At 61.6% G+C, this 27,605-nt stretch overlaps 1 protein-coding gene across 1 annotated transcript; it reads right to left on the bottom strand.

The window, feature by feature from the left end:
- Positions 1 to 1,379: 1,379 nt before the first annotated feature.
- Positions 1,380 to 23,525, bottom strand: MRPL4 (mitochondrial ribosomal protein L4). The gene is made up of 9 exons (XM_090128691.1): positions 23,384 to 23,525; positions 21,429 to 21,468; positions 17,464 to 17,692; positions 14,111 to 14,162; positions 11,528 to 11,645; positions 7,313 to 7,419; positions 4,612 to 4,721; positions 3,791 to 3,861; positions 1,380 to 1,590 (listed from the first exon to the last, which is right to left on the bottom strand). Exons 1-9 carry the CDS (start codon positions 23,447 to 23,449, stop codon positions 1,445 to 1,447), a joined length of 939 nt encoding a protein of 312 aa, XP_089984817.1. The 5' UTR covers positions 23,450 to 23,525; the 3' UTR covers positions 1,380 to 1,444.
- Positions 23,526 to 27,605: the final 4,080 nt, after the last annotated feature.

The raw sequence follows: 27,605 nt of genomic DNA, 5'->3' as shown, positions 1-27,605 counted from the left end.
AAATCCCATAAAGGTGACAACGGGATTTGGGGTGTCCCCAACCCACGGTGACACCACGGAGGTCCTCCAACCCCCATAGGAACACCCCCAAGTCCTCCAGTGTCACCCACAATGTCCCTTAGGGCCACCAAAGGGGACCCAAATGGGACCCACATGGAACGGTGACACCCAACCCCAGGATTTGGGGTGTTCCCATCCCACGGTGACACCATGAAGGTCCTCCAACCCCCATAGGAACACCCCCAGGTCCTCCAGTGTCACCCACACGTCCCCCGGGGCCACCAAAGGGGACCCAAATGGGGCAGTGACACGTCAGGGTGACACCTGAAATCCCATAAAGGTGACAACAGGGTTTGGGGTGTCCCCAACCCACGGCAACACCACGGAGGTCCTCCAACCCCCACAGGAACACCCCCAAGTCCTCCAGTGTCACCCACAACGTCCCTTGGGGCCACCAAAGGGGACCCACATGGAATGGTGACACCCAACCCCAGGATTTGGGGTGTCCCCAACCCATGGTGACAACAGTAAGGTCCTCCAACCCCCATAGGAACAACCCCAGGTCCTCCAGTGACCCACAGCGTCCCTTAGGGCCACCAATGGGGACCCAAATGGGGCAACAGGGTGACACCTGAACCCCATAAGGGTGACAATGGGATTTGGGGTGTCCCCAACCCACGGCGACACCACGGAGGTCCTCCAACCCCCACAGGAACACCCCCAAGTCCTCCAGTGTCACTCACACGTCCCTCAGGGCCGCCAAAGGGGACCTAAATGGGGCAGTGACACGTCAGGGTGACACCTGAATCCCATAAGGGTGACAATGGGATTTGGGGTGTCCCCAACCCATGGTGGCACCACGAAGGTCCTCCAACCCCCATAGGAACACCCCCAAGTCCTCCAGTGTCACCCACAACGTCCCTTAGGGCCACCAAAGGGGACCCAAATGGGACCCACATGGAACGGTGACACCCAACCCCAGGATTTGGGGTGTCCCCATCCCACAGTGTCACCACGAAGGTCCTCCAACCCCCATAGGAACAACCCCAGGTCCTCCAGTGACCCACAACATCCCTTGGTGCCACCAAATGGGACCCAAATGGGGCAGTGACACCCAACCCCAGGATTTGGGGTGTTCCCATCCCACAGTGTCACCACGAAGGTCCTCCAACCCCCATAGGAACACCCCCAGGTCCTCCAGTGACCCACAACATCCCTTGGTGCCACCAAATGGGACCCAAATGGGGCAGTGACACCCAACCCCAGGATTTGGGGTGTTCCCACCCCACGGCGACACCACGAAGGTCCTCCAACCCCCCTCGGAAGTCCTCCAAGGCCCCCAAAACACCTCAATACCCCACAAAAGAAACCCCCAACCCTATAGATCCGCCATTTAATCGTTGCCATACGGGGTGGGGGTGGGGGGGGTTTGACCCCGTGAGTATTATGGGATGTCTCTGTAGGGCATGGAGAAGGGATAGAGGGCGGTGAAACGCCTGTCGTGCCACAACAGCTTCTGCTGTAGGAACTCCAGAGCCGGAACAGTCAGAACCAGAGCGCGGTGCTTTAGGATGCTGTGCACGTTCAGACCTATGGGGGTGGTGGGGGGGGGGGGAGATTGGGGTCAAAAATGCCCCCCCGGGGGGTCGGGGGGGGGTAAAGTGTGGGGTGAGGGTGGGGATGAGGGGAGATTTGGGGGAATTTGGGGGTCTGGGGGGGGGTTTTGGGGTGTAGAGGGGGGGGTTGGGGGTGTTTGGGGAGCTGGGGGGGGTTTTGGAGGGGAGAATTTGGGGGTCTGGGGGGGGGGTTGAGGGTTTAGAGGGGGGGATTTGGGGGATCTGAGGGGTGTTCAGGGGATTTGGGGGTCTAAGGGTGTTTTTGAGGGTGTAGAGGGGGGGATTTGGGGGAATTTTGGGGTCTGGGGGGGATTTAAGGGTTTAGAGGGGGGAATTGGGGGTCTGGGGGGGGGTTGAGGGTGTAGAGGGGGAATTTGGGGGATCTGAGGGGTGTTCGGGGGATTTGGGGGTCTGGGGGTGTTTTTGAGGGTGTAGAGGGGGGATTTGGGGGAATTTTGGGGTCTGGGTGGGGGGTTTAAGGGTTTAGAGGGGGGATTTGGGGGTGTTTGGTGGGGATTTGGGGTCTGGGGGTGTTTTTCAATGGATTGGAGGGGAGAATTTGGGGGTCTGGGGGGGGGTTGAGGGTTTAGGGGGGGGATTTGGGGAGCTGAAGGGTGTTTGGGGGATTTGGGGGTCTAAGGGTGTTTTTGAGGGTGTAGAGGGGGGATTTGGGGGGATTTTGGGGTCTGGGGAGGGCTTTGAGGGTTTGGAGGGGGAATTTGGGGGTGTTTGGGGGGATTTGGGGGTCAGGGGGCGTTTTTGAGGGGGTCGAAGGGGGATTTGGGGGAATTTTGGGGTCTGGGTGGGGGGTTTAAGGGTTTAGAGGGGGATTTGGGGGTGTTTGGGGGGATTTGGGGGTCTGGGGGTGTTTTTCAAGGGACCGGAGGGGAGAATTTGGGGGAATTTTGGGGTCTGGGGGGGATTTAAGTGTTTAGAGGGGGAATTTGGGGGACCTGAGGGGGGATTTGGGGTTCAGGGGGTGTTTTTGAGGGTGTAGAGGGGGGATTTGGGGGGATTTGGGGGTCTGGGGGGGGTTTAAGGGTTTAGAGGGGGAATTTGGGGGGATCTGAGGGGTGTTTGGGGGGGATATTGGGATCTGGGGGGGTTTTGAAGGTGTAGAGGGGGGATTTGGGGGAATTTTGGGGTCTGGGGGGGGGGTTAAGGGTTTAGAGGGGGGGATTTGGGGGAATTTTGGGGGATTTGGGGGTCTGGGGGCGTTTTTGAGGGTGTAGAGGGGGGATTTGGGGGGATTTCGGCTTCTGGGGGGGGGTTTAAGGGTTTAGAGGGGAGATTTGGGGAGCTGAGGGGTGTTTGGGGGTCTGGGGTCGTCTTTCAAGGGCTTGGAGGGGAGAATTTGGGGGTCTGGGGGGGGGTTGAGGGTTTAGGGGTGAATTGGGGGGGATTTGGGGGAATTTTGGGGGATCTGGGGGTGTTTTTGAGGGTGTAGAGGGGGGATTTGGGGGGATTTTGGGGTCTGGGAGGGGGTTTAAGGGTTTAGAGGGGGAATTTGGGGGGATCTGAGGGGTGTTTGGGGGGGATATTGGGATCTGGGGGGGTTTTGAAGGTGTAGAGGGGGGATTTGGGGGAATTTTGGGGTCTGGGGGGGGGGTTAAGGGTTTAGAGGGGGAATCTGGGGGTGTTTGGGGGGATTTGGGGTCTGGCGTTGTTTTTCAGGGGCTTGGAGGGGAGAATTTGGGGGTCTGGGGGGGGGTTGAGGGTTTAGGGGTGAATTGGGGGGGATTTGGGGGAATTTTGGTGGATTTGGGGGTCTGGGGGCGTTTTTGAGGGTGTAGAGGGGGGATTTGGGGGGATTTTGGGGTCTGGGGGGGGTTGAGGGTTCAGAGGGGGGGATTTGGGCGTGTTTGGGGGGATTTGGGGTTTGGGGTTGTTTTTCAGGAGGTTGGAGGGGAGAATTTGGGGGTCTGGGGGTGTTTTGGGGGTTTAGGGGGGAATTGGGGGTCTGGGGGGGGGTTGAGGGTTTAGAGGGAGGATTTGGGGGATCTGAGGGGTCTTTGAGGGGCTGGGTGTTGCTTTTTGGGGGCTTAAAGGGGGATTTGGGGGACCTGAGGGGTGTTTGGGGGGAGTTGGGGGGTCTGGGGGGGGTTTAAGGGTTTAGAGGGGGATTTGGGGGGTCTGGGGGGGGATTTGGGGGAATTTTGGGGTCTGCTGCTCACCGAGGACGGGGATGAGGGTGAAGGTTTTGAGGTCGGAGACGGCGGCTCGGATGTTTGGGGGGGGTTCATCACTGGGGGGAAAAAAGGGGGGAGGTTGGGGGGGGGTGGGGGGCAACGGGGGACCCTAAAAGTGTGGGGGGTGGGGGGGAAATGGGGGAAATGGGGGCTGGGGGGGGAAATCATTGGTGATGGGGGGATTTGGGGGGTGGTGGCGGCTCTACGGGGTGGCAGCTGTGGGGGGGGGGTCCCACTTGTGGGGCACTGTCACCCATGGGGACACTGAGACCCACACATCTATGGGGCAGGAGGTGACAATGGGGACGTGTGGGGTGACAGTGGGGCAGAGTTTGGGGGTCCCAGGTGCCATCATGGTCCCTATGGGGTGGCAGCTGTGGGGTGGGGGTCCCAGCTGTGTCCCATTGTCACCCATGGGGACGCCGTGCCCCACACATCTATGGGGCAGCACGAAGGTGACAGTGGGGCAGAGTTGGGGGTCCCAGGTGCCACCGGTGTCCCTATGGGGTGGCAGCTGTGGGGTGGGGGTCCCAGTTGTGGGGCGGTGTCACCCATGGGGACGCCGTGCCCCACACATCTATGGGGCAGCACGAAGGTGACAGTGGGGCAGAGTTGGGGGTCCCAGGTGCCATCGGTGTCCCTATGGGGTGGCAGCTGTGGGGTGGGGGTCCCAGCTGCGTCCCATTGGCACCCATGGGGACGCCGTGCCCCACACATCCGTGGGGCAGCACAGAGGTCGCGCTATGGGGCAGACGCCCCCCCAGCCCCGATTCCCCCCCACCCCCCTTCGCCCCCCAAGTCCTCACAGATCCACGAGGAGCGCAGACCCCCCCCAGCGCCGGAAGGCGGCCACGTCCTGCAGGAAGCGGCCGGCAGCCGAGGGCAGCTGCAGGGAGTCCAGCACGTGCAGCTCGTCCTGTGGGGCAGCGCGCTGCTGTGGGGCACGGCTATGGGGCAGTGCTGTGGGGCAGTGCTATGGGGCAGTGCTGTGGGGCACAGCTATGGGGCAGTGCTGTGGGGCAGTGCTATAGGGCACGGCTATGGGGCACGGCTATGGGGCAGTGCTATGGGGCACGGCTATGGGGCACGGCTATGGGGCAGTGCTGTGGGGCACGGCTATGGGGCAGTGCTATGGGGCAGTGCTGTGGGGCACAGCTATGGGGCAGTGCTATGGGGCAGTGCTGTGGGGCAGTGCTATGGGGCAGTGCTATGGGGCAGTGCTGTGGGGCAGTGCTGTGGGGCAGTGCTGTGGGGCAGTGCTGTGGGGCAGTGCTATGGGGCAGTGCTATGGGGCACGGCTATTGGGCATGGCTATGGGGCACTGCTATGGGGCAGGGCTATGGGGCAGTGCTATGGGGCACGGCTATTGGGCACGGCTATGGGGCAGTGCTATGGGGCACAGCTGTGGGGCACGGCTATGGGGCACGGCTATGGGGCAGTGCTATGGGGCAGTGCTGTGGGGCAGTGCTGTGGGGCAGTGCTATGGGGCAGTGCTATGGGGCACGGCTATGGGGCAGTGCTATGGGGCAGTGCTATGGGGCACAGCTATGGGGCAGTGCTGTGGGGCAGTGCTATAGGGCACGGCTATGGGGCACGGCTATGGGGCAGTGCTATGGGGCACGGCTATGGGGCACGGCTATGGGGCACGGCTATGGGGCAGTGCTGTGGGGCACGGCTATGGGGCAGTGCTATGGGGCAGTGCTGTGGGGCACAGCTATGGGGCAGTGCTGTGGGGCAGTGCTGTGGGGCAGTGCTGTGGGGCAGTGCTATGGGGCAGTGCTATGGGGCACGGCTATGGGGCAGTGCTGTGGGGCACGGCTATGGGGCAGTGCTATGGGGCACGGCTATGGGGCAGTGCTGTGGGGCACCGCTATGGGGCAGTGCTATGGGGCACCGCTATGGGGCACGGCTATGGGGCAGTGCTATGGGGCACTGCAATGGGGCACCGCTGTGGGGCACCGCTATGGGGCACGGCTATGGGGCACCGCTATGGGGCACAGCACAGCTATGGGGCACCGCTATGGGGCACCGCTATGGGGCACAGCACAGCTGTGGGGCACCGCTATGGGGCACCGCTATGGGGCACAGCACAGCTATGGGGCACTGCTATGGGGCACGGCTGTGGGGCACGGCTGTGGGGCACGGCTATGGGGCACAGCTATGGGGTACGGCAGCACTATGGGGCACCGCTATGGGGCATGGCTATGGGGCAAAGCTATGGGGCACAACTGTGGGGCACGGCTATGGGGCACCACTGTGGGGCACCGCTGTGGGGCACAGCACAGCTATGGGGCTATGGGGCACAGCTATGGGGCACTGCTATGGGGCACCGCTGTGGGGCACGGCTATGGGGCACAGCACTGCTATGGGGCCCCCAACACCTCCCCCCACCCCCCAGCCCCACATCGACCCCCCCAACACCACCCCCCACCCCACCCCCACCCCATATTGACCCCATCACCCCCCCCCCCCCACAGCCCCACAAATGAGCCCCCAACTCCCCCCCAGCCCCACATCGACCCCCCCCCATCGCCCCCAACCCCAAACCGACCCCCAACCCCACCCCCCACCCCACATCAATGCCCCGAAACGACCCCCCCCAGCCCCACATCGACCCCCCCCAACATCACCCCCCCCCCCCACAGCCCCACAATGAGCCCCCAACTCCCCCCCAGCCCCACACTGACCCCCCCCAACCTCACCCCCAGCCCCACATCAACCCCCACCAGGCATCACCCCCCCCAAAGCCCCACATCGACCCCCCCACCCCATATTGACCCCCCATCACCGTCCCCCCCCCACAGTCCCACAATGACCCCCCAACCCCACCCCCAGCCCCACATCGAACCCCCCCCAACCCCAGAACCCCACATTGACCCCCCAAAGCCCCACACTGAGCCCCCAACACCACCCCCAACCCTCCAGCCCCACATCGACCCCCCCACCCCATATTGACCCCCCCACCACCGCCCCCCACCCCACAGCCCCACATCGACCCCCCCACCATCGCCCCCAAACCAAACCGACCCCCAACCCCAATCCCCACCCCACATCAATGCCCCGAAACGACCCCCCCCAGCCCCACATCGACCCCCCCAACATCACCCCCCCCCCAGACCCCAATGAGCCCCCCAACCCCAAAAGGACCCCAACCCCCCCCCCAGCCCCACATCGACCCCCCCAACACTGAGCCCCCAACCCCCCAGCCCCACATCGAACCCCCCAACCCCACAGACCCACATCAGACCCCCCCACCACCGCCCCCCACCCCACACCGAGCCCCCCAACACCACCCCCCCGAGCCCCATATAAAACCCCCCACCACCCCCACCCCATATTGACCCCCCATCACCGCCCCCCACCCCACAGCCCCACAATGATCCCCCAACTCCCCCCCCAGCCCCACACCGACCCCCCCAACACCTCCCCCCACCCCCCAGCCCCACATCAACGCCCCCAAACGACCCCCCCCCCAAACCCCCCAGCCGCCCCCCCCGCCCCCCGCACCTGCATCAGTTTGACCGTCAGCGCCACCTTGAGGCCGAGCAGCCGCACCTTCATGGGCAGCATGTAGAAATAACTTGTGGGGCCGCGCGGGCCGTGAGCGATGCCGCCTGGGGGGCAGATGGGGGGCGGGTGTGGGGCGGGTGTGGGGCAGATGGGGGGCGGATGGGGGGCGGGTGTGGGGCAGGTGTGGGGTGGGGGGAGGGCAGGTGTGGGGCAGATGGGGGGCAGATGAGGGGCAGGTGTGAGGCGGGTGTGGGGCAGATGGGGGGCGGGTGTGGGGAAGATGGGGGGTGGCTGTGGGGCAGATGGGGGGCAGGTGTGGGGCGGATGTGGGGTGGTTGTGGGGCAGATAGGGGGCAGGTGTGGGGCAGATGGGAGGCAGGTGTGGGGCAGATGCGGGGTGGGTGTGGGGCAGGTGTGGGGCGGGGGGGCCAGGTGTGGGGCAGATGGGGGGGGCGGGTGTGGGGCGGATGTGGGGCAGGTGGGGTCAGGTGTGGGGCGGGGGGAGGGCAGGTGTGGGGCGGGTGTGGGGCGGGGGGAGCAGGTGTGGGGCAGATGGGCGGGTGTGGGGTGGATGTGGGGCAGATGGGGGGCGGGTGTGGGGCGGATGTGGGGCAGGTGGGGTCAGGTGTGGGGCGGGGGGAGGGCAGGTGTGGGGCGGGTGTGGGGCGGGGGGGGCAGGTGTGGGGCGGGGGGGGCAGGTGTGGGGCGGGGGGAGGGCAGGTGTGGGGCGGGTGTGGGGCGGGGGGGGCAGGTGTGGGGCAGATGGGCGGGTGTGGGGTGGATGTGGGGCAGGTGTGGGGCGGGTTTGGGGCGGATGTGGGGCAGGTGGGGTCAGGTGTGGGGCGGGTGTGGGGCGGGGGGGGCAGGTGTGGGGCAGATGGGCGGGTGTGAGGTGGATGTGGGGCAAGTGTGGGGCAGGTGTGGGGCAGATGGGGGGCAGGTGGGGGGCGGGTGTGGGGTGGATGTGGGGCAGGTGGGGTCAGGTGGGGGGCGGGGGGAGGGCAGGTGTGGGGCGGGGGGGCAGGTGGGGGGCAGATAGGGGGCAGATGGGGGGCGGGTGTGGGGTGGATGTGGGGCAGGTGTGGGGTGGGGGGAGGGCAGGTGTGGGGCAGATGGGGGGCAGGTGTGGGGCAGGTGGGGGGCAGGTGGGGAGTGGATGTGGGGCAGATGGGGGGCAGGTGTGGGGCGGGGGCGCAGTTGTGGGGTGGATGTGGGGCAGATAGGGGGCAGGTGTGGGGAAGATGGGGGGCAGGTGTGGGGAAGATGGGGGGTGGGTGTGGGGCAGGTGTGGGGCAGATGTGGGGCGGGGGGGCAGATGGGGGACAGGTGTGGGGTGGGGGAGCAGTTGTGGGGTGGATGTGGGACAGATAGGGGGCAGGTGTGGGGCAGATGGGGGGCAGGTGTGGGGTGGGTGTGGGGCAGATGAGGGGCAGGTGTGGGGAAGATGGGGGGTGGGTGTGGGGCAGGTGTGGGGCGGGTGTGGGGCGGGGGGGCCAGGTGTGGGGCAGATGGGGGGCGGGGGGGGCAGGTGTGGGGTGGATGTGGGGCAGATGGGGGGCGGGTGTGGGGCAGGGGGGGCGGGTGGGGGGCAGATGGGAGGCAGATGGGGGGTGGGTTTGGGGCAGATGGGGGGCAGGTGTGGGGCAGATGGGCGGGTGTGGGGTGGGTGTGGGGCAGGTGTGGGGCGGGGGAGGGCAGATGAGGGGCAGATGGGGGGCAGGTGTGGGGCAGATATGGGGCAGGTGTGGGGCAGATGGGGGGCAGGTGTGGGGCAGATGGGGGGCAGGTGTGGGGCAGATATGGGGCAGGTGTGGGGCAGATGGGCGGGTGTGGGGCAGATGGGGGGGTGGGTGTGGGGAGGATGTGGGGCAGATGGGGGGTGGATGAGGGGCAGATGGGGGGCAGGTGTGGGGCAGATGGGGGGCAGGTGTGGGGCAGATATGGGGCAGGTGTGGGGCAGATGGGGGGCGGGTGTGGGGCAGATGGGCAGGTGTGGGGCAGGTGTGGGGCAGGTGTGGGGCAGGTTTGGGGCAGGTTTGGGGTAGGTGTGGGGCAGATGAGGGGCAGATGGGGGGCAGGTGTGGGGTGAATGGGGGACAGGTGTGGGGCAGGTGTGGGGCAGATGGGGGGCGGGTGTGGGGCAGATGGGCAGGTGTGGGGCAGGTGTGGGGCAGGTGTGGGGCAGGTTTGGGGCAGGTTTGGGGTAGGTGTGGGGCAGATGAGGGGCAGATGGGGGGCAGGTGTGGGGTGAATGGGGGACAGGTGTGGGGCAGGTGTGGGGCAGATGGGGGGTGGGGGGGCAGGTGGGGGGCAGATGTGGGGCGGGTGTGGGGCAGATGGGGGGGTGGGTGTGGGGAGGATGTGGGGCAGATGGGGGGTGGATGAGGGGCAGATGGGGGGCAGGTGTGGGGCAGATATGGGGCAGGAGGGGGTGGGGGGCATTGTCCCCACATGTCACCCCCCCCCAGTCCCTTTTAAGGGCAGCTTGGTGTTGCTATATGGGATTATGGGGCTGTGGGGGGTTATGGGGCAGTTGTGGGGCAGCTGTGGGGCAGGTGTGGGGCAGGTGTGGGGAAGCTGTGGGGAAGCTGTGGGGCAGCTATGGGGCGGCTGTGGGGCGGCTGTGGGGCGGCTGTGGGGCGGCTGTGGGGCAGCTATGGGGCAGACATGGGGCAGACATGGGGCAGACATGGGGCGGCTATGGGGCAGCTATGGGGTGGCTATGGGGTGGCTGTGGGGCGGCTATGGGGCAGCTATGGGGCAGACATGGGGCAGCTGTGGGGCAGCTATTGGGCGGCTGTGGGGCAGCTATGGGGCAGCTGTGGGGCGGCTATGGGGCAGCTATGGGGCAGACATGGGGCGGCTATGGGGCGGCTATGGGGCAGACATGGGGCAGACATGGGGCAGCTGTGGGGCAGACATGGGGTGGCTATGGGGCAGCTATGGGGCAGCTGTGGGGCAGCTGTGGGGCAGCTGTGGGGCAGCTATGGGGCGGCTATGGGGCGGCTATGGGGCAGCTATGGGGCGGCTATGGGGCGGCTATGGGGCGGCTATGGGGCGGCTATGGGGCAGACATGGGGCAGACATGGGGCAGACATGGGGCGGCTATGGGGCGGCTATGGGGCGGCTGTGGGGCGGCTGTGGGGCAGCTGTGGGGCGGCTATGGGGCAGCTGTGGGGCAGACATGGGGTGGCTATGGGGCAGCTATGGGGCAGCTGTGGGGCAGCTGTGGGGCAGCTATGGGGCGGCTATGGGGCAGCTATGGGGCAGACATGGGGCGGCTATGGGGCGGCTATGGGGCGGCTATGGGGCGGCTATGGGGCAGACATGGGGCAGCTGTGGGGCAGACATGGGGTGGCTATGGGGCAGCTATGGGGCAGCTGTGGGGCAGCTGTGGGGCAGCTGTGGGGCGGCTATGGTGCGGCTATGGGGCAGCTATGGGGCAGACATGGGGCGGCTATGGGGCGGCTATGGGGCGGCTATGGGGCAGACATGGGGCAGCTGTGGGGCAGACATGGGGTGGCTATGGGGCAGCTATGGGGCAGCTGTGGGGCAGCTGTGGGGCAGCTATGGGGCGGCTATGGGGCGGCTATGGGGCAGACATGGGGCGGCTATGGGGCGGCTATGGGGCGGCTATGGGGCAGACATGGGGCAGCTGTGGGGCAGACATGGGGTGGCTATGGGGCAGCTATGGGGCAGCTGTGGGGCAGCTGTGGGGCAGCTGTGGGGCGGCTATGGTGCGGCTATGGGGCAGCTATGGGGCAGACATGGGGCGGCTATGGGGCGGCTATGGGGCGGCTATGGGGCAGACATGGGGCAGCTGTGGGGCAGACATGGGGTGGCTATGGGGCAGCTATGGGGCAGCTGTGGGGCAGCTGTGGGGCAGCTGTGGGGCAGCTGTGGGGCGGCTATGGGGCGGCTATGGGGCAGACATGGGGCGGCTATGGGGCGGCTATGGGGCGGCTATGGGGCAGACATGGGGCAGCTGTGGGGCGGCTATGGGGCGGCTATGGGGCAGCTGTGGGGCAGCTGTGGGGCAGCTGTGGGGCGGCTATGGGGCAGCTGTGGGGCAGCTGTGGGGCAGCTGTGGGGCGGCTGTGGGGCAGCTATGGGGCAGCTGTGGGGCAGCTGTGGGGCGGCTGTGGGGCAGCTATGGGGCAGCTGTGGGGCAGCTATGGGGCAGCTGTGGGGCAGCTGTGGGGCGGCACTGACCCCCTCTCCAGAGGGGGGAGCGGATGCTGCCGTGCCGCGCTCTTCCCGTCCCCTTTTGCCTCCAGGGTTTGCGGCCGCCGCCCCGAACCTCGGCGCGGGATTTCACCTTGGCGAAGCTCTGGGGGGGGGGGACAAAAAGGGGGGGGGGGGATGGAGGGGGGGGGGGGCGTCACGATGTGCCCTCAGCCCCCCCCCACCCCCCCCCGCGACCCCAAAAGCCCCCCCAGGTGCCCACGATCCCACCAGACCCGCATGACCCCCCCCCACCCAAACCCCATTTCCCCCCCCCAAAAGCCAACATCCAGACCCAGACCCCCCCCCAAATCCCCCCCAAGACCCCAATTTTCATCCCCCCAGCCCCCATTTCCCCCCCCCAAAACCCCACATCCAACCCCAACCCCCCCCAAACCCCCCAATTTTCATCCCCAGACTCCCCCAGCCCCACATCCCCCCCCAGACCCCATTTCCCCCCCCTAAAACCCCAGACCACCCCCAGACCCCCAATTTACATCCCCAGACCCCCCCAGACCCACAGACCCCCCCACACCCCCAATTTCCATCTCTAGACCCCCCCAGGACCCCCCCAGCCCCACAGACCCCCCCCCCAAAACCCCACATCCAACCCCAACCCCCCCCCCAAGACCCCCAATCCTCCATCTCCAGACCCCCCCAGACCCCCAATTTCCCCCCCCAAAACCCACATTCAGCCCCAAACCCCCCCACACCCCCAATTTCCATCCCCAGCCCCCCCAGCCCCACAGACCCCCCCAGACCCCATTTCCCCCCCCTAAAACCCCACCTCCAACCCCAACCCCCCCACCCCCCCAGACCCCCAATCCTACATTTCCAGACCCCCCAGACCCCATTTCCCCCCCCAAAACCCCACATCCAACCCCAAACCCCCCCCAGACCCCCCCAGACCCCCAATTTCCATCTCCAAACCCCCCCATTTCCCCCCCAGCCCCACACATCTCCCCCAGACCCCCATTTCTCCCCCCAAAACCCCACATCCAACCCCAAACCCCCCCCCAAGACCCCCAAATCTACGCCTCCACCCAACCAGACCCCCCCCAGACCCCCACATCCCACCCCCAGACCCCCATAATTCCACCAGGACCCCCAGATCCCCCCCCAGACCCCCCCATAATTCCATCCTGACCCCCATAACCCCCCCAGACCCCCATTTCTCCCCCCAAAACCCCACATCTGACCCCAAACCCCCCCCAAGACCCCCAAATCTATGCCTCCACACAACCAGACCCCCCCCAGACCCCCACATCCCACCCCCAGACCCCCATAATTCCACCAGGACCCCCAGCTTCCCCCCCCCTCCCCAAAGACCCCCATATCTCCAGTCCCACCCGACTCCCATAACCCCCCCAAGCCCCCATTTCCCCCCCCCCAAAACCCCACATCCCCCCCCCAGACCCCCAATTCTCCACCTCAAGACCCCGCAGACCCTCTTCCCCCCCCCCAAGCCCCCCCCCCCAAAACCTCACATTCAGCCCCAACCCCCCCACACCCCCCAAGACCCCCAATCCTCCATCCCCAGACCCCCCCAGACCCCCATTTCCCCCCCCAAAACCCCACATCCGACCCCAAACCCCCCCCAAAACCCCCAAATCTACGCCTCCACACAACCAGCCCCCCCCCAGACCCCCACATCCCACCCCCAGACCCCCATAATTCCACCAGGACCCCCAGATCCCCCCCCAGACCCTCAATTTCCATCCCCAGACCCCCCCAGACCCCCATTTCCCCCCCCCAAAACCCCACATCCGACCCCAAACCCCCCCCCAAGACCCCCAAATCTACGCCTCCACACAACCAGACCCCCCCCAGACCCCCACATCCCCCCCCCAGACCCCCATAATTCCACCAGGACCCCCAGATCCCCCCCACAGACCCCCCCAAAACCCATCCTGACCCCCATAACCCCCCCAGACCCCCATTTCCCCCCCAAAACCTCACATCTGACCCCAACCCCCCCCCCCAAGACCCCCATAATTCCACCAGGACCCCCAGATTCCCCCCCCCACCCAAAGACCCCCATATCTCCAGTCCCACCCCAGACTCCCATAACCCCCCCAAGCCCCCATTTCCCCCCCCCAAAACCCCACATCCAACCCCAACCCCCCCCCAAGACCCCCCATAATTCCATCCTGACCCCCATAACCCCCCCAGACCCCCATTTCCCCCCCCCAAAACCCCACAACCCCCCCCCAGACCCCCAATTCTCCACCTCAAGACCCCGCAGACCCTCTGCCCCCCCCCAAGCCTCCCCCCCCCCAAAACCTCACATTCAGCCCCAACCCCCCCACACCCCCCAAGACCCCCAATCCTCCATCCCCAGACCCCCCGCAGACCCCCATTTCCCCCCCCCAAAACCCCACATCCAACCCCAACCCCCCCCCCAAGACCCCCCATAATTCCATCCTGACCCCCATAACCCCCCCAGACCCCCATTTCCCCCCCCTAAAACCCCACATCCCCCCCCCAGACCCCCAATTCTCCACCTCAAGACCCTGCAGACCCTCTTCCCCCCCCCCAAAACCCCCTGTGCCCCCCCCCCAAAAAACTCACGATCCTCTTATAGTTCTTCTGCCACGTCACCACTGCATGCAAAATGTCCAACCTGCAGACCCACCCCGGGGGGGGGACATCGGGTGACCCCCAATCCCCCCCCCTCCACCCCCCCCAGGACCCCCCAGGACCACCAGAGCCCCCCTAAGACCCTCCCCCCCCCCCCCCCCCAAGACCACCCCCAGGACCACCAAAACCACTCTAAGACACCCCCCCCCAGAAATACCCTTAGGATCCCCTCCACCCCCCCTGACCCCCCCGGAACCCCCCACCCCCTCAGAACCCCTCCAGGACCCCCCCCCAAACCCCCCCACCCCCCCAAAAACCACTCCAGGACCCCCATGCCCCCCCAGAACCCCTCCGGGACCCCCCCCCCAGAACCCCCCAACCCCCCCCCCCAGAAATCCACAGAACCCCTCCAGGACCCCCCAGTACCCCCCCAAACTCCTCCAGAACCCCCCCACCCCCCCAAAACCACTCCAGGACCCCCACCCAGAACCCCCTCAGAACCCCCCCCCAAAACCCCCCAGGACCCCCCCAGAGTCCCTCCACCCCCCCACAACCCCCCCACCCCCCCAAAAACCCCTCCAGGACCCCCCCCCCACAACCCCCCACCTCCCCTCAAAACCCTTCCAGGACCCCCCCCCCAGAAACCCCGCAGAACCCCCCAAAACCCCTTCAAGACCCCCCCCCCCAGGACCCCCATGCCCCCCCAGAACCCCTCCAGGACCCTCCCAGAACCCCCCAACCCCCCCCCCCAGAAATCCACAGAACCCCTCCAGGACCCCCCCGTAACCCCCCAAACTCCTCCAGAACCCCCCCACCCCCCCAAAACCACTCCATGACCCCCCCAGAACCCCTCACCCCCAAAACCCCTCCAGGACCCCCACCCAGAACCCCCTCAGAACCCCCCCCAAAACCCCCCAGGACCCCCCCAGAATCCCTCCACCCCCCCACAACCACCCCACTACCCCCCCACCCCCCCAAAAACCCCTCCAGGACCCCCCCCCCAACAACCCCCCACCTCCCCTCAGAACCCTTCCAGGACCCCCCCCCCAGAAACCCCCCAGAACCCCCCCAAAACCCCTTCAGGACCCCCCCCCCAGAACCCCCACACCCCCCAAAAACCCGTCCAGGACCCCCATGCCCCCCCAGAACCCCTTCAGGACCCCCCCCCCAGAAATCCCCAAAACCCCCCAAAACCCGTCCAGGACCCCCACCCAGAACCCCCACACCCCCCCCCAGGACCCCTCCAGGACCCCTTCAGGACCCTCCCAGAACCCCCCCAAAACTTCAGGACCCCCCCAGACCCCCCCCAGAACCCCCCAGAACCCCCCAAAAACCCCTCCAGAACCCCCCCAGAACTTCAGGACCCCCCACACCTCCCCCAGAACCCCCAGACCCCCTCAGAACCCCCCCAAAACCCCCCAGAACCCCTCCAGGACCCTCCCAGAACCCCCCCAAAACTTCAGGACCCCCCCAGACCCCCCAGAACCCCCCAAAACCCCTCCAGAAACCCCCTCAGAACCCCCCCAAAACCCCTTCAGGACCCCCTCAGAACCCCCCCAAAACTTCAGGACCCCCCCCAGACCCCCCACACCTCCCCCAGAACCCCCAGACCCCCTCAGAACCCCCCCAAAACCCCCCAGAACCCCTCCAGGACCCCTTCAGGACCCTCCCAGAACCCCCCCAGAACTTCAGGGCCCCCCCAGACCCCCCCCAGAACCCCCACACCCCCACCAAAAACCCCTCCAGAACCCCCCCAGAACTTCAGGACCCCCCACACCTCCCCCAGAACCCCCAGACCCCCTCAGAACCCCCCCAAAACCCCCCCAAAACCCCTTCAGGACCCTCCCAGAACCCCCCCAAAACTTCAGGCCCCCCCCAGACCCCCCAGAACCCCCCAAAACCCCTCCAGGACCCCCCCAGAACCCCCCCAAAACTTCAGGACCCCCCCAGACGCCCCCAAAACCCCTCCAGAAACCCCCTCAGAACCCCCCCAAAACCCCCCCAGAACCCCTCCAGGACCCCCCTCAGGACCCCTCTCCCACCCAGAACCCCCCCAAGCCCCCCAGAACCCCTTCAGGACCCCCCCAGACCCCCCACACCCCCCTCAGAACCCCCCAAAACCCCTCCAGAACCCTCCCAGAACCCCCCCAAAACTTCAGGACACCCCCAGACCCCCCAGAACCCCTCCAGAAACCCCCCAGAACCCCCAGACCCCCTCAGAACCCCCCCAAAACCCCCCAGAACCCCTCCAGGACCCCTTCAGGACCCTCCCAGAACCCCCCCAAAACTTCAGGGCCCCCCCAGACCCCCCCAGAACCCCCACACCCCCCCCAAAACCCCTCCAGAACCCTCCCAGAACCCCCCCAAAACTTCAGGACACCCCCAGACCCCCCAGAACCCCCCCACACCTCCCCCAGAACCCCCAGACCCCCTCAGAACCCCCCCAAAACCCCCCAGAACCCCTCCAGGACCCCTTCAGGACCCTCCCAGAACCCCCCCAAAACTTCAGGGCCCCCCCAGACCCCCCCAGAACCCCCACACCCCCCCCAAAAACCCCTCCAGAACCCCCCCAGAACTTTAGGACCCCCCACACCTCCCCCAGAACCCCCAGACCCCCTCAGAACCCCCCCAAAACCCCCCAGAACCCCTCCAGGACCCTCCCAGAACCCCCCCAAAACTTCAGGCCCCCCCCAGACCCCCCAGAACCCCCCAAAACCCCGTCAGAACCCCCCCAAAACCCCCCCAAAACCCCTTCAGGACCCTCCCAGAACCCCCCCAAAACTTCAGGACCCCCCCAGACCCCCCCCACCTCCCCCAAAACCTCCAGACCCCCTCAGAACCCCCCCAAAACCCCCCCAGAACCCCTCCAGGACCCCCCCAGACCCCCTCAGAACCCCTCCAGGACACCCCTCAGGAGCCCCCCACCCCGTCAGAACCCCCCCAAAACCCCCCCAGAACCCCTTCAGAACCCACCCAAAACTTCAGGACCCCCCCAGACCCCCCACACCTCTCTCAGAACCCCCCCAAAACCCCTCCCGGACCCCCCCCCCAGAGCCCCCACCTCCCCCCAGAACCCCTCCAGGACCCTCCCAGAACCCCCCCAAAACTTCAGGACCCCCCCCACCTCCCCCAGAACCCCCAGACCCCCTCAGAACCCCCCCAGAACCCCTCCAGGACCCCCCCAGACCCCCTCAGAACCCCCCCAAAACCCCCCCAGAACCCCTCCAGGACCCCCCCAGACCCCCTCAGAAACCCCCCAAACCCCCCCCAGAACCCCTCCAGGACCCTCCCAGAACCCCCCAAAACTTCAGGACCCCCCCAGACCCCCCCCCCAGGACCCCCACCTGGGCGCCACAGCGAAGACGTCGGGGTGGAGGTCGATGAGCCCCAGCCGTTCGTCCTCGGGGCGACGCAGGGATCCGACCCACGCCTGGACCGGGACCCGGGGGGGGGGCACGGGGACGGCGCTGCCCCATAGCGCCCCACGGCGCCGCGCTGGCGCTTCCGGTGCTGCCGGGACCGGTGCCGATGGTTCCGGTGGTGCCGATGGTTCCGGTGGTTCCGATGGCGGCTCTGCCGGGGGTTGTGGGGGGAGAAAGGTGGGGGATGCATTGGGGTCGCCCCCATAGCGGCAACACGGGTCCTATAGTGTCATCCCTCCCCCCCCAGGGTCCCCAGCGTCCCTGTGATGCGCTCAGCCCCACAGCCACAATGTCCCCATAACCCCATTGTCCCCATAACCCCAAAACACCATTGTCCCCATAACCCCACAGCCCCAGTGTCCCCACAGCCCCACAACCCCAATGTCCCCATAACCCCAATGTCCCCATAACCCCACAGCCCCAATGTCCCTATAACCGTACAGCCCCAATGTCCCCCCAGCCCCACAACCCCATTGTCCCCATAACCCCACAGCCCCAATGTCCCCATAACCCCACAGCCACAATGTCCCTATAACCGTACAGCCCCAATGTCCCCCAGCCCCACAACCCCAATATCCCCACAGCCCCCAAGTCCCCACAGCCCCACAACCCCATTGTCCCCATAACCCCACAGCCCCAATGTCCCCATAACCCCACAACACCATTGTCCCCATAACCCCACAGCCCCAACGTCCCCAATGACCCCACAACCCCATTGTCCCCATAACCCCACAGCCACAATGTCCCCAGTGTCCCCACAGCCTCAATGTCGCCATAACCCCACAACCCCATTGTCCCCATAACCCCACAACCCCATTGTCCCCATAACCCCAATGTCCCCATAACCCCACAGCCACAATGTCCCCATAACCCCACAACACCATTGTCCCCATAACCCCAATGTCCCCATAACCCCAATGTCCCCATAACCCCAATGTCCCCATAACCCCACAGCCACAATGTCCCCATAACCCCACAACCCCATTGTCCCCATAACCCCACAACCCCATTGTCCCCATAACCCCACAGCCACAATGTCCCCATAACCCCACAACACCATTGTCCCCATAACCCCACAACCCCATTGTCCCCATAACCCCACAGCCCCATTGTCCCCATAACCCCACAACCCCATTGTCCCCATAACCCCACAACACCATTGTCCCCATAACCCCACAGCCCCATTGTCCCCATAACCCCACAGCCACAATGTCCCCATAACCCCACAACACCATTGTCCCCATAACCCCACAGCCCCATTGTCCCCATAACCCCACAGCCCCATTGTCCACATAACCCCACAGCCCCATTGTCCCCATAACCCCACAGCCACAATGTCCCCATAACCCCACAACCCCATTGTCCCCATAACCCCACAGCCACAATGTCCCCATAACCCCACAGCCCCATTGTCCCCATAACCCCACAGCCCCAATGTCCCCATAACCCCAAAGCCACAATGTCCCCATAACCCCACAACACCATTGTCCCCATAACCCCACAGCCCCAACGTCCCCAATGACCCCACAACCCCATTGTCCCAATAACCCCACAGCCACAACGTCCCCATAACCCCACAGCCCCAATGTCCCTATAACCGTACAGCCCCAATGTCCCCATAACCCCACAGCCCCAGTGTCCCCACAGCCCCACAACCCCAATGTCCCCACAGCCCCAATGTCCCCATAACCCCACAGCCACAATGTCCCCATAACCCCACAACACCATTGTCCCCATAACCCCACAGCCCCAATGTCCCCATAACCCCACAGCCACAATGTCCCCAGTGTCCCCACAGCCTCAATGTCGCCATAACCCCACAGCCCCAATGTCCCCAATGTTCCCATAACACTACAGCCCCAATGTCCCCACAGCCCCACAACCCCAATGTCCCCACAACCTCAACGTCCCCAGTGTCCCCATAACCCCAACGTCCCCAATGTCCCCACAGCCCCATTGTCCCCATAACCCCACAGCCCCAATGTCCCTATAACCGTACAGCCCCAATGTCCCCATAACCCCACAGCCCCAGTGTCCCCACAGCCCCACAACCCCAATGTCCCCACAACACCATTGTCCCCATAACCCCACAGCCACAATGTCCCCAATGACCCCACAGCCCCAATGTCCCCAGTGTCCCCACAGCCTCAATGTCGCCATAACCCCACAGCCCCAATGTCCCCAATGTTCCCATAACACTACAGCCCCAATGTCCCCACAGCCCCACAACCCCAATGTCCCCAATATCCCCATAGCCCCACAACCCCAATGTCCCCACAACCTCAACGTCCCCAGTGTCCCCATAACCCCAACGTCCCCAATGTCCCCACAGCTCCAATGTCCCCACAGCCCCACAGCCCCACAATCCCAATGTCCCCAATATCTCCATAACCTCAGCCCCCCAATGTCCCCATAACCCCACAGCCCCAATGACCCCACAGCCCCACAACCCCAATGTCCCCACAGCCCCAATGTCCCCAATGTCCCCACAATCCCAATGTCCCCAATGACCCCACAACCCCACAACCCCAATGTCCCCACAACCCCAATGTCCCCAATGTCCCCATAACCCCACAACCCCAATGTCCCCAATGACCCCACAACCCCAATGTCCCCATAACCCCACAACCCCAATGTCCCCAATGACCCCACAACCCCAATGTCCCCAATGTCCCCACAACCCCACAACCCCAATGTCCCCACAGCCCCAATGTCCCCACAACCCCACAACCCCAATGTCCCCAATGTCCCCACAGCCCCAATGTCCCCAATGTCCCCATAGCCCCACAACCGCAATGTCCCCAGTGTCCCCATAACCCCACAATCCCAATGTCCCCACAGCCCCAACGTCCCCAATGTCCCCACAGTCCCCACAGCCCCAATGTCCCCATAACCCCACAACCCCAATGTCCCCAATGTCCCCACAACCCCAATGTCCCCACAACCCCAATGTCCCCAATGTCCCCATAACCCCACAACCTCAATGTCCCCAATGTCCCCACAGCCCCACAACCCCAATGTCCCCAATGTCCCCACAGCCCCAATGTCCCCACAGCCCCACAACCCCAATGTCCCCAATGTCCCCACAGCCCCAATGTCCCCATAGCCCCACAACCCCAATGTCCCCAGTGTCCCCATAACCCCACAGCCCCAATGTCCCCATAACCCCACAATCCCAATGTCCCCACAACCCCAACGTCCCCAATGTCCCCACAACCCCAATGTCCCCAATGTCCCCATAACCCCACAACCCCAATGTCCCCACAGCCCCAATGTCCCCACAACCCCAATGTCCCCAATGTCCCCAATGTCCCCATAACCCCACAACCCCAATGTCCCCAATGTCCCCACAACCCCAATGTCCCCACAGCCCCAATGTCCCCACAACCCCACAACCCCAATGTCCCCAATGTCCCCAATGTCCCCATAACCCCACAACCCCAATGTCCCCAATGTCCCCACAACCCCAATGTCCCCACAGCCCCAATGTCCCCATAACCCCACAACCCCAATGTCCCCAATGTCCCCACAACCCCAATGTCCCCACAACCCCACAACCCCAATGTCCCCAATGTCCCCACAACCCCAATGTCCCCAATGACCCCACAACCCCAATGTCCCCAATGTCCCCACAACCCCAATGTCCCCACAGCCCCAATGTCCCCAATGACCCCACAACCCCAATGTCCCCACAACCCCAATGTCCCCAATGTCCCCATAACCCCACAACCCCAATGTCCCCCTCCACCCATCCCATTGCCCTCGGCCCCACAACCACGCTGCCCCCAGTGTCCCCACAGCCCCCCCCATCCCCATCGCCCCCCCCCTGCCCTCAGCCCCACAGCTGCCCCCCAAACCCCCCCGTGACCCCCAACAACCCCACTCACTCTCTCGTCTCTCGGCGCTCCCACCGGGGGCAGTCGACACCTATGGGACCACGGCTGTCACCGGGGACCCCAAAACCCCCCCGGACCCCCCCAGACCCTCTCAACCCCCCCCCAAAACCCCACAAACACCCCCCAGAACCCCACAAACACCCCAATCCCCCCCAAACCCCCCAGACTTCTCCCAACCCCCCCCCCCAACCCTCTTAGACCAACCCCCAACCCCCCCCTTCAGACCCACCCCAAAACCCCCCCGGACCCCCCCAGACCCTCTCAACCCCCCCAGCCCCCCCAACCCCCCCCCCAGACCCCCTCAACCCCCCCAATCCCCCCCCAACCCCCCCCAGACTTCTCCCAACCCCCCTCCCAACCCTCTTAAACCAACCCCCAACACCCCCCCCCCCCTTCAGACCCACCCCAAAACCCCCCCGGACACCCCCAGACCCCCTCAACCCCCCCCAAACCCCCCCCAAACCCCCCCAAACCCCCCCCAGAACCCCACAAACACCCCAATCCCCCCCAAACCCCCCAGACTTCTCCCAACCCCCCTCCCAACCCTCTTAGACCAACCCCCAAGCCCCCCACCTTCAGACCCACCCCAAGCCCCCCAGACCCCTCAGACCCCCCCCAAATCCCCCCAGATCCCTTCAGACGCCCTCAGGCCCCCCCCAAGCCCCCCAGATGCCCCCAAAACCCCCCCAAAACCCCCCCAGAGCCCCCCCAAGCCCTTCAGACGCCCTCAGACCCCCCCAGCTCCCCTCAGCCCCCCGCAGAGCCCCCCAGACCCCCTCAGACCCCTCCAATCCCCCCAGACCCCCCTCCCAGAGCCCCCCCGATCCCTTCAGATCCCCTCAGCCCCCCCCCCAATCCCCCAGACCCGCCCAGATCCCTTCAGTCTCCCCCCCAACCCCACAGACCCTCTCAGATCCCCCCCAACCTCCCCAGACCCCCCCCCGGCGCCCCCCAGATCCCTTCAGACCCCCTCAGCCCCCCCCCCAAGCTTCCCAGATCCTCTCAGACCCCCCCAACCCCCCCGATCCCTTCAGACCCCCTCAGCCCCCCCCACAAGCCCCCCAGACCCCCTCAGACCCCCCCCAATCCCCCCAGAGCCCCTCAGACCCTCCCAGATCCCTTCAGTCTCCCCCCCCAACCCCACAGACCCTCTCAGATCCCCCCCAACCCCCCCAGACTCCCCCCGGAGCCCCCCCGATCCCTTCAGACCCCCTCAGCCCCCCCCCAAGCTCCCCAGACCCTCTCAGACCCCCCCAATCCCCCCAGACCCCCCTCCCAGAGCCCCCCCGATCCCTTCAGATCCCCTCAGCCCCCCCCCCCAATCCCCCAGACCCGCCCAGATCCCTTCAGTCTCCCCCCCCAACCCCACAGACCCTCTCAGATCCCCCCCAACCTCCCCAGACCCCCCCCCGGCGCCCCCCAGAGCCTTTCAGACCCCCTTCAGCCCCCCCCCCAAGCTCCCCAGACCCTCTCAGACCCCCCCAATCCCCCCAGACCCCCCCCCCGGAGCCCCCCAGATCCCTTCAGACCCCCCAATCCCCCCAGACCCCCACCCCAGCCCCCCCCAATCCCTTCAGACCCCCTCAGACCCCCCCCAACCCCACAGACTCTCTCAGACCCCCCCAATCCCCCCAGACCCCCCCCCCCGGAGCCCCCCAGATCCCTTCAGACCCCCTCAGCCCCCCCCCCCAAGCTTCCCAGACCCTCTCAGACCCCCCCAGATCCCTTCAGACCCCCCCCAAGCTCCCCAGACCCCCTCAGATCCCCCCAACCCTCCCAAGCCCCCCCCGCCCAGAGCCCCCCAGACCCCCCCAACCCCTCCGGCCTCAGGCCCAAATCCCCCCCGGCCCCCTCACAGCGCTCCAGCCTCAGGCCCAGCTCCCCCCACCCCCCCCTTTAGGACCCCCCGCCCCCCCCCAGGACCCTCCCGTCCCCCCCCCCCTCACCGCGGCCCGGTTCGGTTTCCAGGCCCGAAAGGCGGCGGTGACACCGCGGAACCCCGCGCGGATCATGGCGGCGCGCGGTGATGACGTAGTATTGACGCGCGGGCGCACACTTCCGGCGGAAGCGGAAGCGGCCTTTAAAAAAGGCGGGAGAAAAAGGCGCAGGGCGCCGCCATGACACCCCAGCGCCTCCTCAGGGCTCGTTAATTGCTTCCCGTTAATTAACGCTAATTCGCCATTGTTTCATTAGTTCCCATCATTACGGCCTGTTGCTGTGCCTTATTTTCCATTTATTCTCGTTCTTTCTCGTTGGCTCTGCGTACCATTTGTTGTTGATTTCTAATTGCCCATTAATTACTGTTACTTCTTGTTAATTTCCATTATTGCATATTAATTTCTATTATTGAGAATTAATTTTTATTATTTCCCGTTAGATCTCAATACTTTCCATTAATTCTCATTATTTCCCAATTAATTGCCATATTTCCCAATTAATTGCCATATTTCCTAATTATTTACCACTATTTCCCAATTAATTGCCATATTTCCCAATTAATTGCCATATTTCCTAATTATTTACCACTATTTCCCAATTAATTGCCACTATTTCCCAATTAATTGCCATATTTCTCAATTAATTGCCATATTTCCCAATTAATTGCCATATTTCCCAATTAATTGCCATATTTCCCAATTAATTGCCGTTATTTCCCAATTAATTGGCATATTTCCCAATCAATTGCCGTTATTTCCCAATTAATTGCCATTAATTGCCAATTAATTGCCATATTTCCCAATTAATTGCCACTCTTTCCCAATTAATTGCCACTATTTCTCAATTAATTGCCACTATTTTCCAATTAGTTGCCACATTTCCCAATTAATTGCTACTATTTCTCAATTAATTGCCATTATTTCCCAATTAATTGCCATATTTCCCAATTAATTGCCATATTTCCCAATTAATTCTCATTATTTCCCAATTAATTGCCACTATTTCCCAATTAATTGTCATTATTTCCCAATTAATTGCCACTATTTCTCAAATAATTGCCATATTTCCCAACTAATTGCCATATTTCCCAATTAATCCGTAATATTTCCCATTAATTCTCATCACTTCCATTAATTCTCTGCATTTCTCATTAATTCTTTTCATTTCCTCTTAATTGTTCTTCCCATTAATTGCTTTTGCTTCCCATTAAATCCTATTACTGCTTAGTAATTGGTATTACTGCTTATTAGTTCCAATTATTGCCCATTAGCTCTCATTAATTTCCATTAACTCTCATTAATTCTCATTATTTCCCATTAATTGCCCATTATTTCTCATTAATTCCCATTATTTTCCATTAATTCCCATTATTTCCCATCATTGCCCATTAATTGCCCATTATTTCTCATCAATTCCCATTATTTCTCATTAATTGCCTATTATTTCTCATTAATTCCCATTATTTCCCATTAATTGCCCATTAATGCCCATTATTTCCCATTAATTCCCATTAATTGCCCATTATTTCTTATTAATTCCCATTATTTCCCATTAATTCCCATTAATTGCCCATCATTGCCCATTAATTCTCAATATTTTCCATTAATTGCCCATTACTTCTCATTAATTCCCATCATTGCCATTATTTCCCATTAATTCACATTAATTGTCCATTAATTTCCATTAATTTCCCATCATCGCCCATTAATCCTCATAATTTTCCATTAATTGCCCATTACTTCTCATTAATTCCCATTAATTGTCCATTATTTCCCATTAATTCCCATCATTGCCCATTAATTCCAATCTTTGCCCATTAATTCTCATAATTTCCCATTAATTCCCATTAATTGCCCATTATTTCCCATTAATTCCCATCAATTCTCATAATTTTCCATTAATTCCCATTATTTCCCATTAATTGCCCATTATTTCTCATTAATTCCCATTATTTCCCATTAATTCCCATTAATTCCCAATAATTGCCCACTAATTCCCATTAATTCCCATTAATTGCCCACTAATTCCCATTAATTCCCATCATTGTCCATTAATTGCCCATTATTTCTCATTAATTCCCATTAATTCCCCATTATTCTCCATTAATTCCCCTCATAGTCCATTAATTCTCATTAATTATCGCTATTAATTGCCTTTCCTTCTCGTTCCCTTTCACCAGCCGCGATTAATCCTCATTTCCCCTCATTAATTGCTCTTAATTCTCATTTTCGGCTCTAATTCTCATTAATCTCCATTTGCTCTCATTAACCCCTATTAATTCGGATCGATCTCTATTAATTCGTATTAATCGCTATTAATTGAGATTGATCTCTATTAATTCCCATTAACCCCTATTAATTGCCATTAATCTCTATTAATTGCCATTAATCCCTATTAATCCGGATTGAACTCTATTAATTGCCATTAATCCCTACTAATTAAGATCGATCTCTATTAATTCCCGTTAATCTCTATTAATTGCCATTAACCTCCATTAATTGCCATTAATCCCTATTAATTCGGGTCGGTCTCTATTAATTCTCATTAATCCCTATTAATTGCCATTGATCTCTATTAGTTCCATTAATCCCTATTAATTGCAATTAACCTCAATTAATTGCCATTAATTCCTATTAATTGCCATTAACCTCCATTAATTGCCATTAATTCCTATTAATTCGGATCGATCTCTATTAATGCTAATTGACTCATTAATTCCCATCGATTCCGTTGGCTCTCATTACTCCCCATTAATTCTCATTAATTCCCGTTTCATCCCCTTAATTCTCATTAATTTCTATTAATTCTCATTACTTTTTTGCCTTTCATTAATTTCCAGATTGCTTTGTGTTAATTACTGCTAATTACCTTCCGTTTGTCCTAATTGCCGCTCATTACCGCCATGATCCCCCAGCGCTCCCACTGATCTCAATTAGCGCCTGGTCCCAATTAATTCCACTCCTCTTGCTGCTCATTAATGCTCATTAATTACCATCATCTCCCATTTTCCCCATTGATTTCCCATTAACCCCAATTAGCTCCATTAGCTCTCATTAGTTCTCATTAACGCTGATTAATCATTATTACTCCCCATTATTTCCATTATTTCCATTATTTCCTATTGATTTCTATTAATCCCAATTAATTCTATTAACCCCAATCAGCTTCATTAATAGCGATTAATTATTCCCCATTACTCTCCATTATTTCCATCGCTTCCTATTGACTCCTATTAACCCCAATTAATCTTATTAGCTCCCATTAGCTCTCATTAATACCGATTAATCATTATTATTCCCCATTATTTCCGTTACGATCCATTGATTCCAATTAATTCCAATTAATTCTATTAACCCCAATCAGCTCTCATTAATAGCGATTAATTATTCCCCATTACTCTCCATTATTTCCATTGCTTCCCATTGATTCCCATTAACCCAATTAATCCTATTAGCTCCCATTAGCCCTCATTAATACCGATTAATCATTATTATTCCCCATTATTTCCATTGCTTCCTATTAATCCTAATTAACTCTATTAGCTCCCATTAGCCCTCATTAATACCGATTAATCATTATTACTCCCCATTATTTCCCACTGCGTTCTATTGATTTCTATTAATGCCGACTATTAATGCTAATTGACCTTATTAATTCCCACTCATCCTCATTAACAGCGATTAATTACTCCCCATTCCTCCCCATTGTTCCCATCGCTTCCCACTGCTGCCCATTAATCCCAATTAACCCCCGTTAATTGCTCTTAACTCCCATTAACCCCCATTCATTGCCGTCCAGCCGATTTCCCATCACTTCTCATCATTTCCTCATTCATTAATTCTCGTTAATTAATACCTCTTCCTCCCTGCCCCGTTCCGGGGGGGGGGGAAATTGGGGGGGGGGCGACAATGGGGGGGGGGTGAAGTTGGGGGGGAGGTGATGGGGGGGGGGGAATGTGGGGGGGGGGGCGACAATGGGGGGGGAAATTTGGGGGGGGCGACAATGGGGGGGGTGAAGTTGGGGGGGGAGGTGATGATGGGGGGGGGATTTGGGGGGGGGCGACAATGGGGGGGTGAAGTTGGGGGGGGAGGTGATGATGGGGGAGGGGGAATTTGGGGGGGGGGGCGACAATGGGGGGGGCGACAATGTGGGGGGGAGTGAAGTTGGGGGGGGAGGTGATGGTGGGGGGGGGAATTTGGGGGGGGGGCGACAATGTGGGGGGAAATTTGG

The sequence above is a fragment of the Phasianus colchicus genome, chromosome 34, assembly GCF_987193195.1.
Source record: "Phasianus colchicus chromosome 34, bPhaCol1.hap1.1, whole genome shotgun sequence".
Lineage (NCBI taxonomy): Eukaryota > Metazoa > Chordata > Aves > Galliformes > Phasianidae > Phasianus > Phasianus colchicus.
The sequence above is the reverse complement of the archived record's forward strand: the minus strand, read 5'-3'. Positions and strand labels throughout refer to the sequence as shown.

What these genes read in the sequence shown, in the direction of transcription:
- MRPL4 (XM_090128691.1), bottom strand. Translation starts at nt 23,449, where the DNA reads ATGATCCGCGCGGGGTTCCGCGGTGTCACCGCCGCCTTTCGGGCCTGG. An exon ending in GGAAACCGAACCGGGCCGCG is followed by an intron (nt 21,469 to 23,383) that starts GTGAGGGGGGGG and finishes GTGGTCCCATAG; the next exon opens with GTGTCGACTGCCCCCGGTGG. An exon ending in AGAAGAACTATAAGAGGATC is followed by an intron (nt 11,646 to 14,110) that starts GTGAGTTTTTTG and finishes CCCCCCCCCCAG; the next exon opens with AGCTTCGCCAAGGTGAAATC.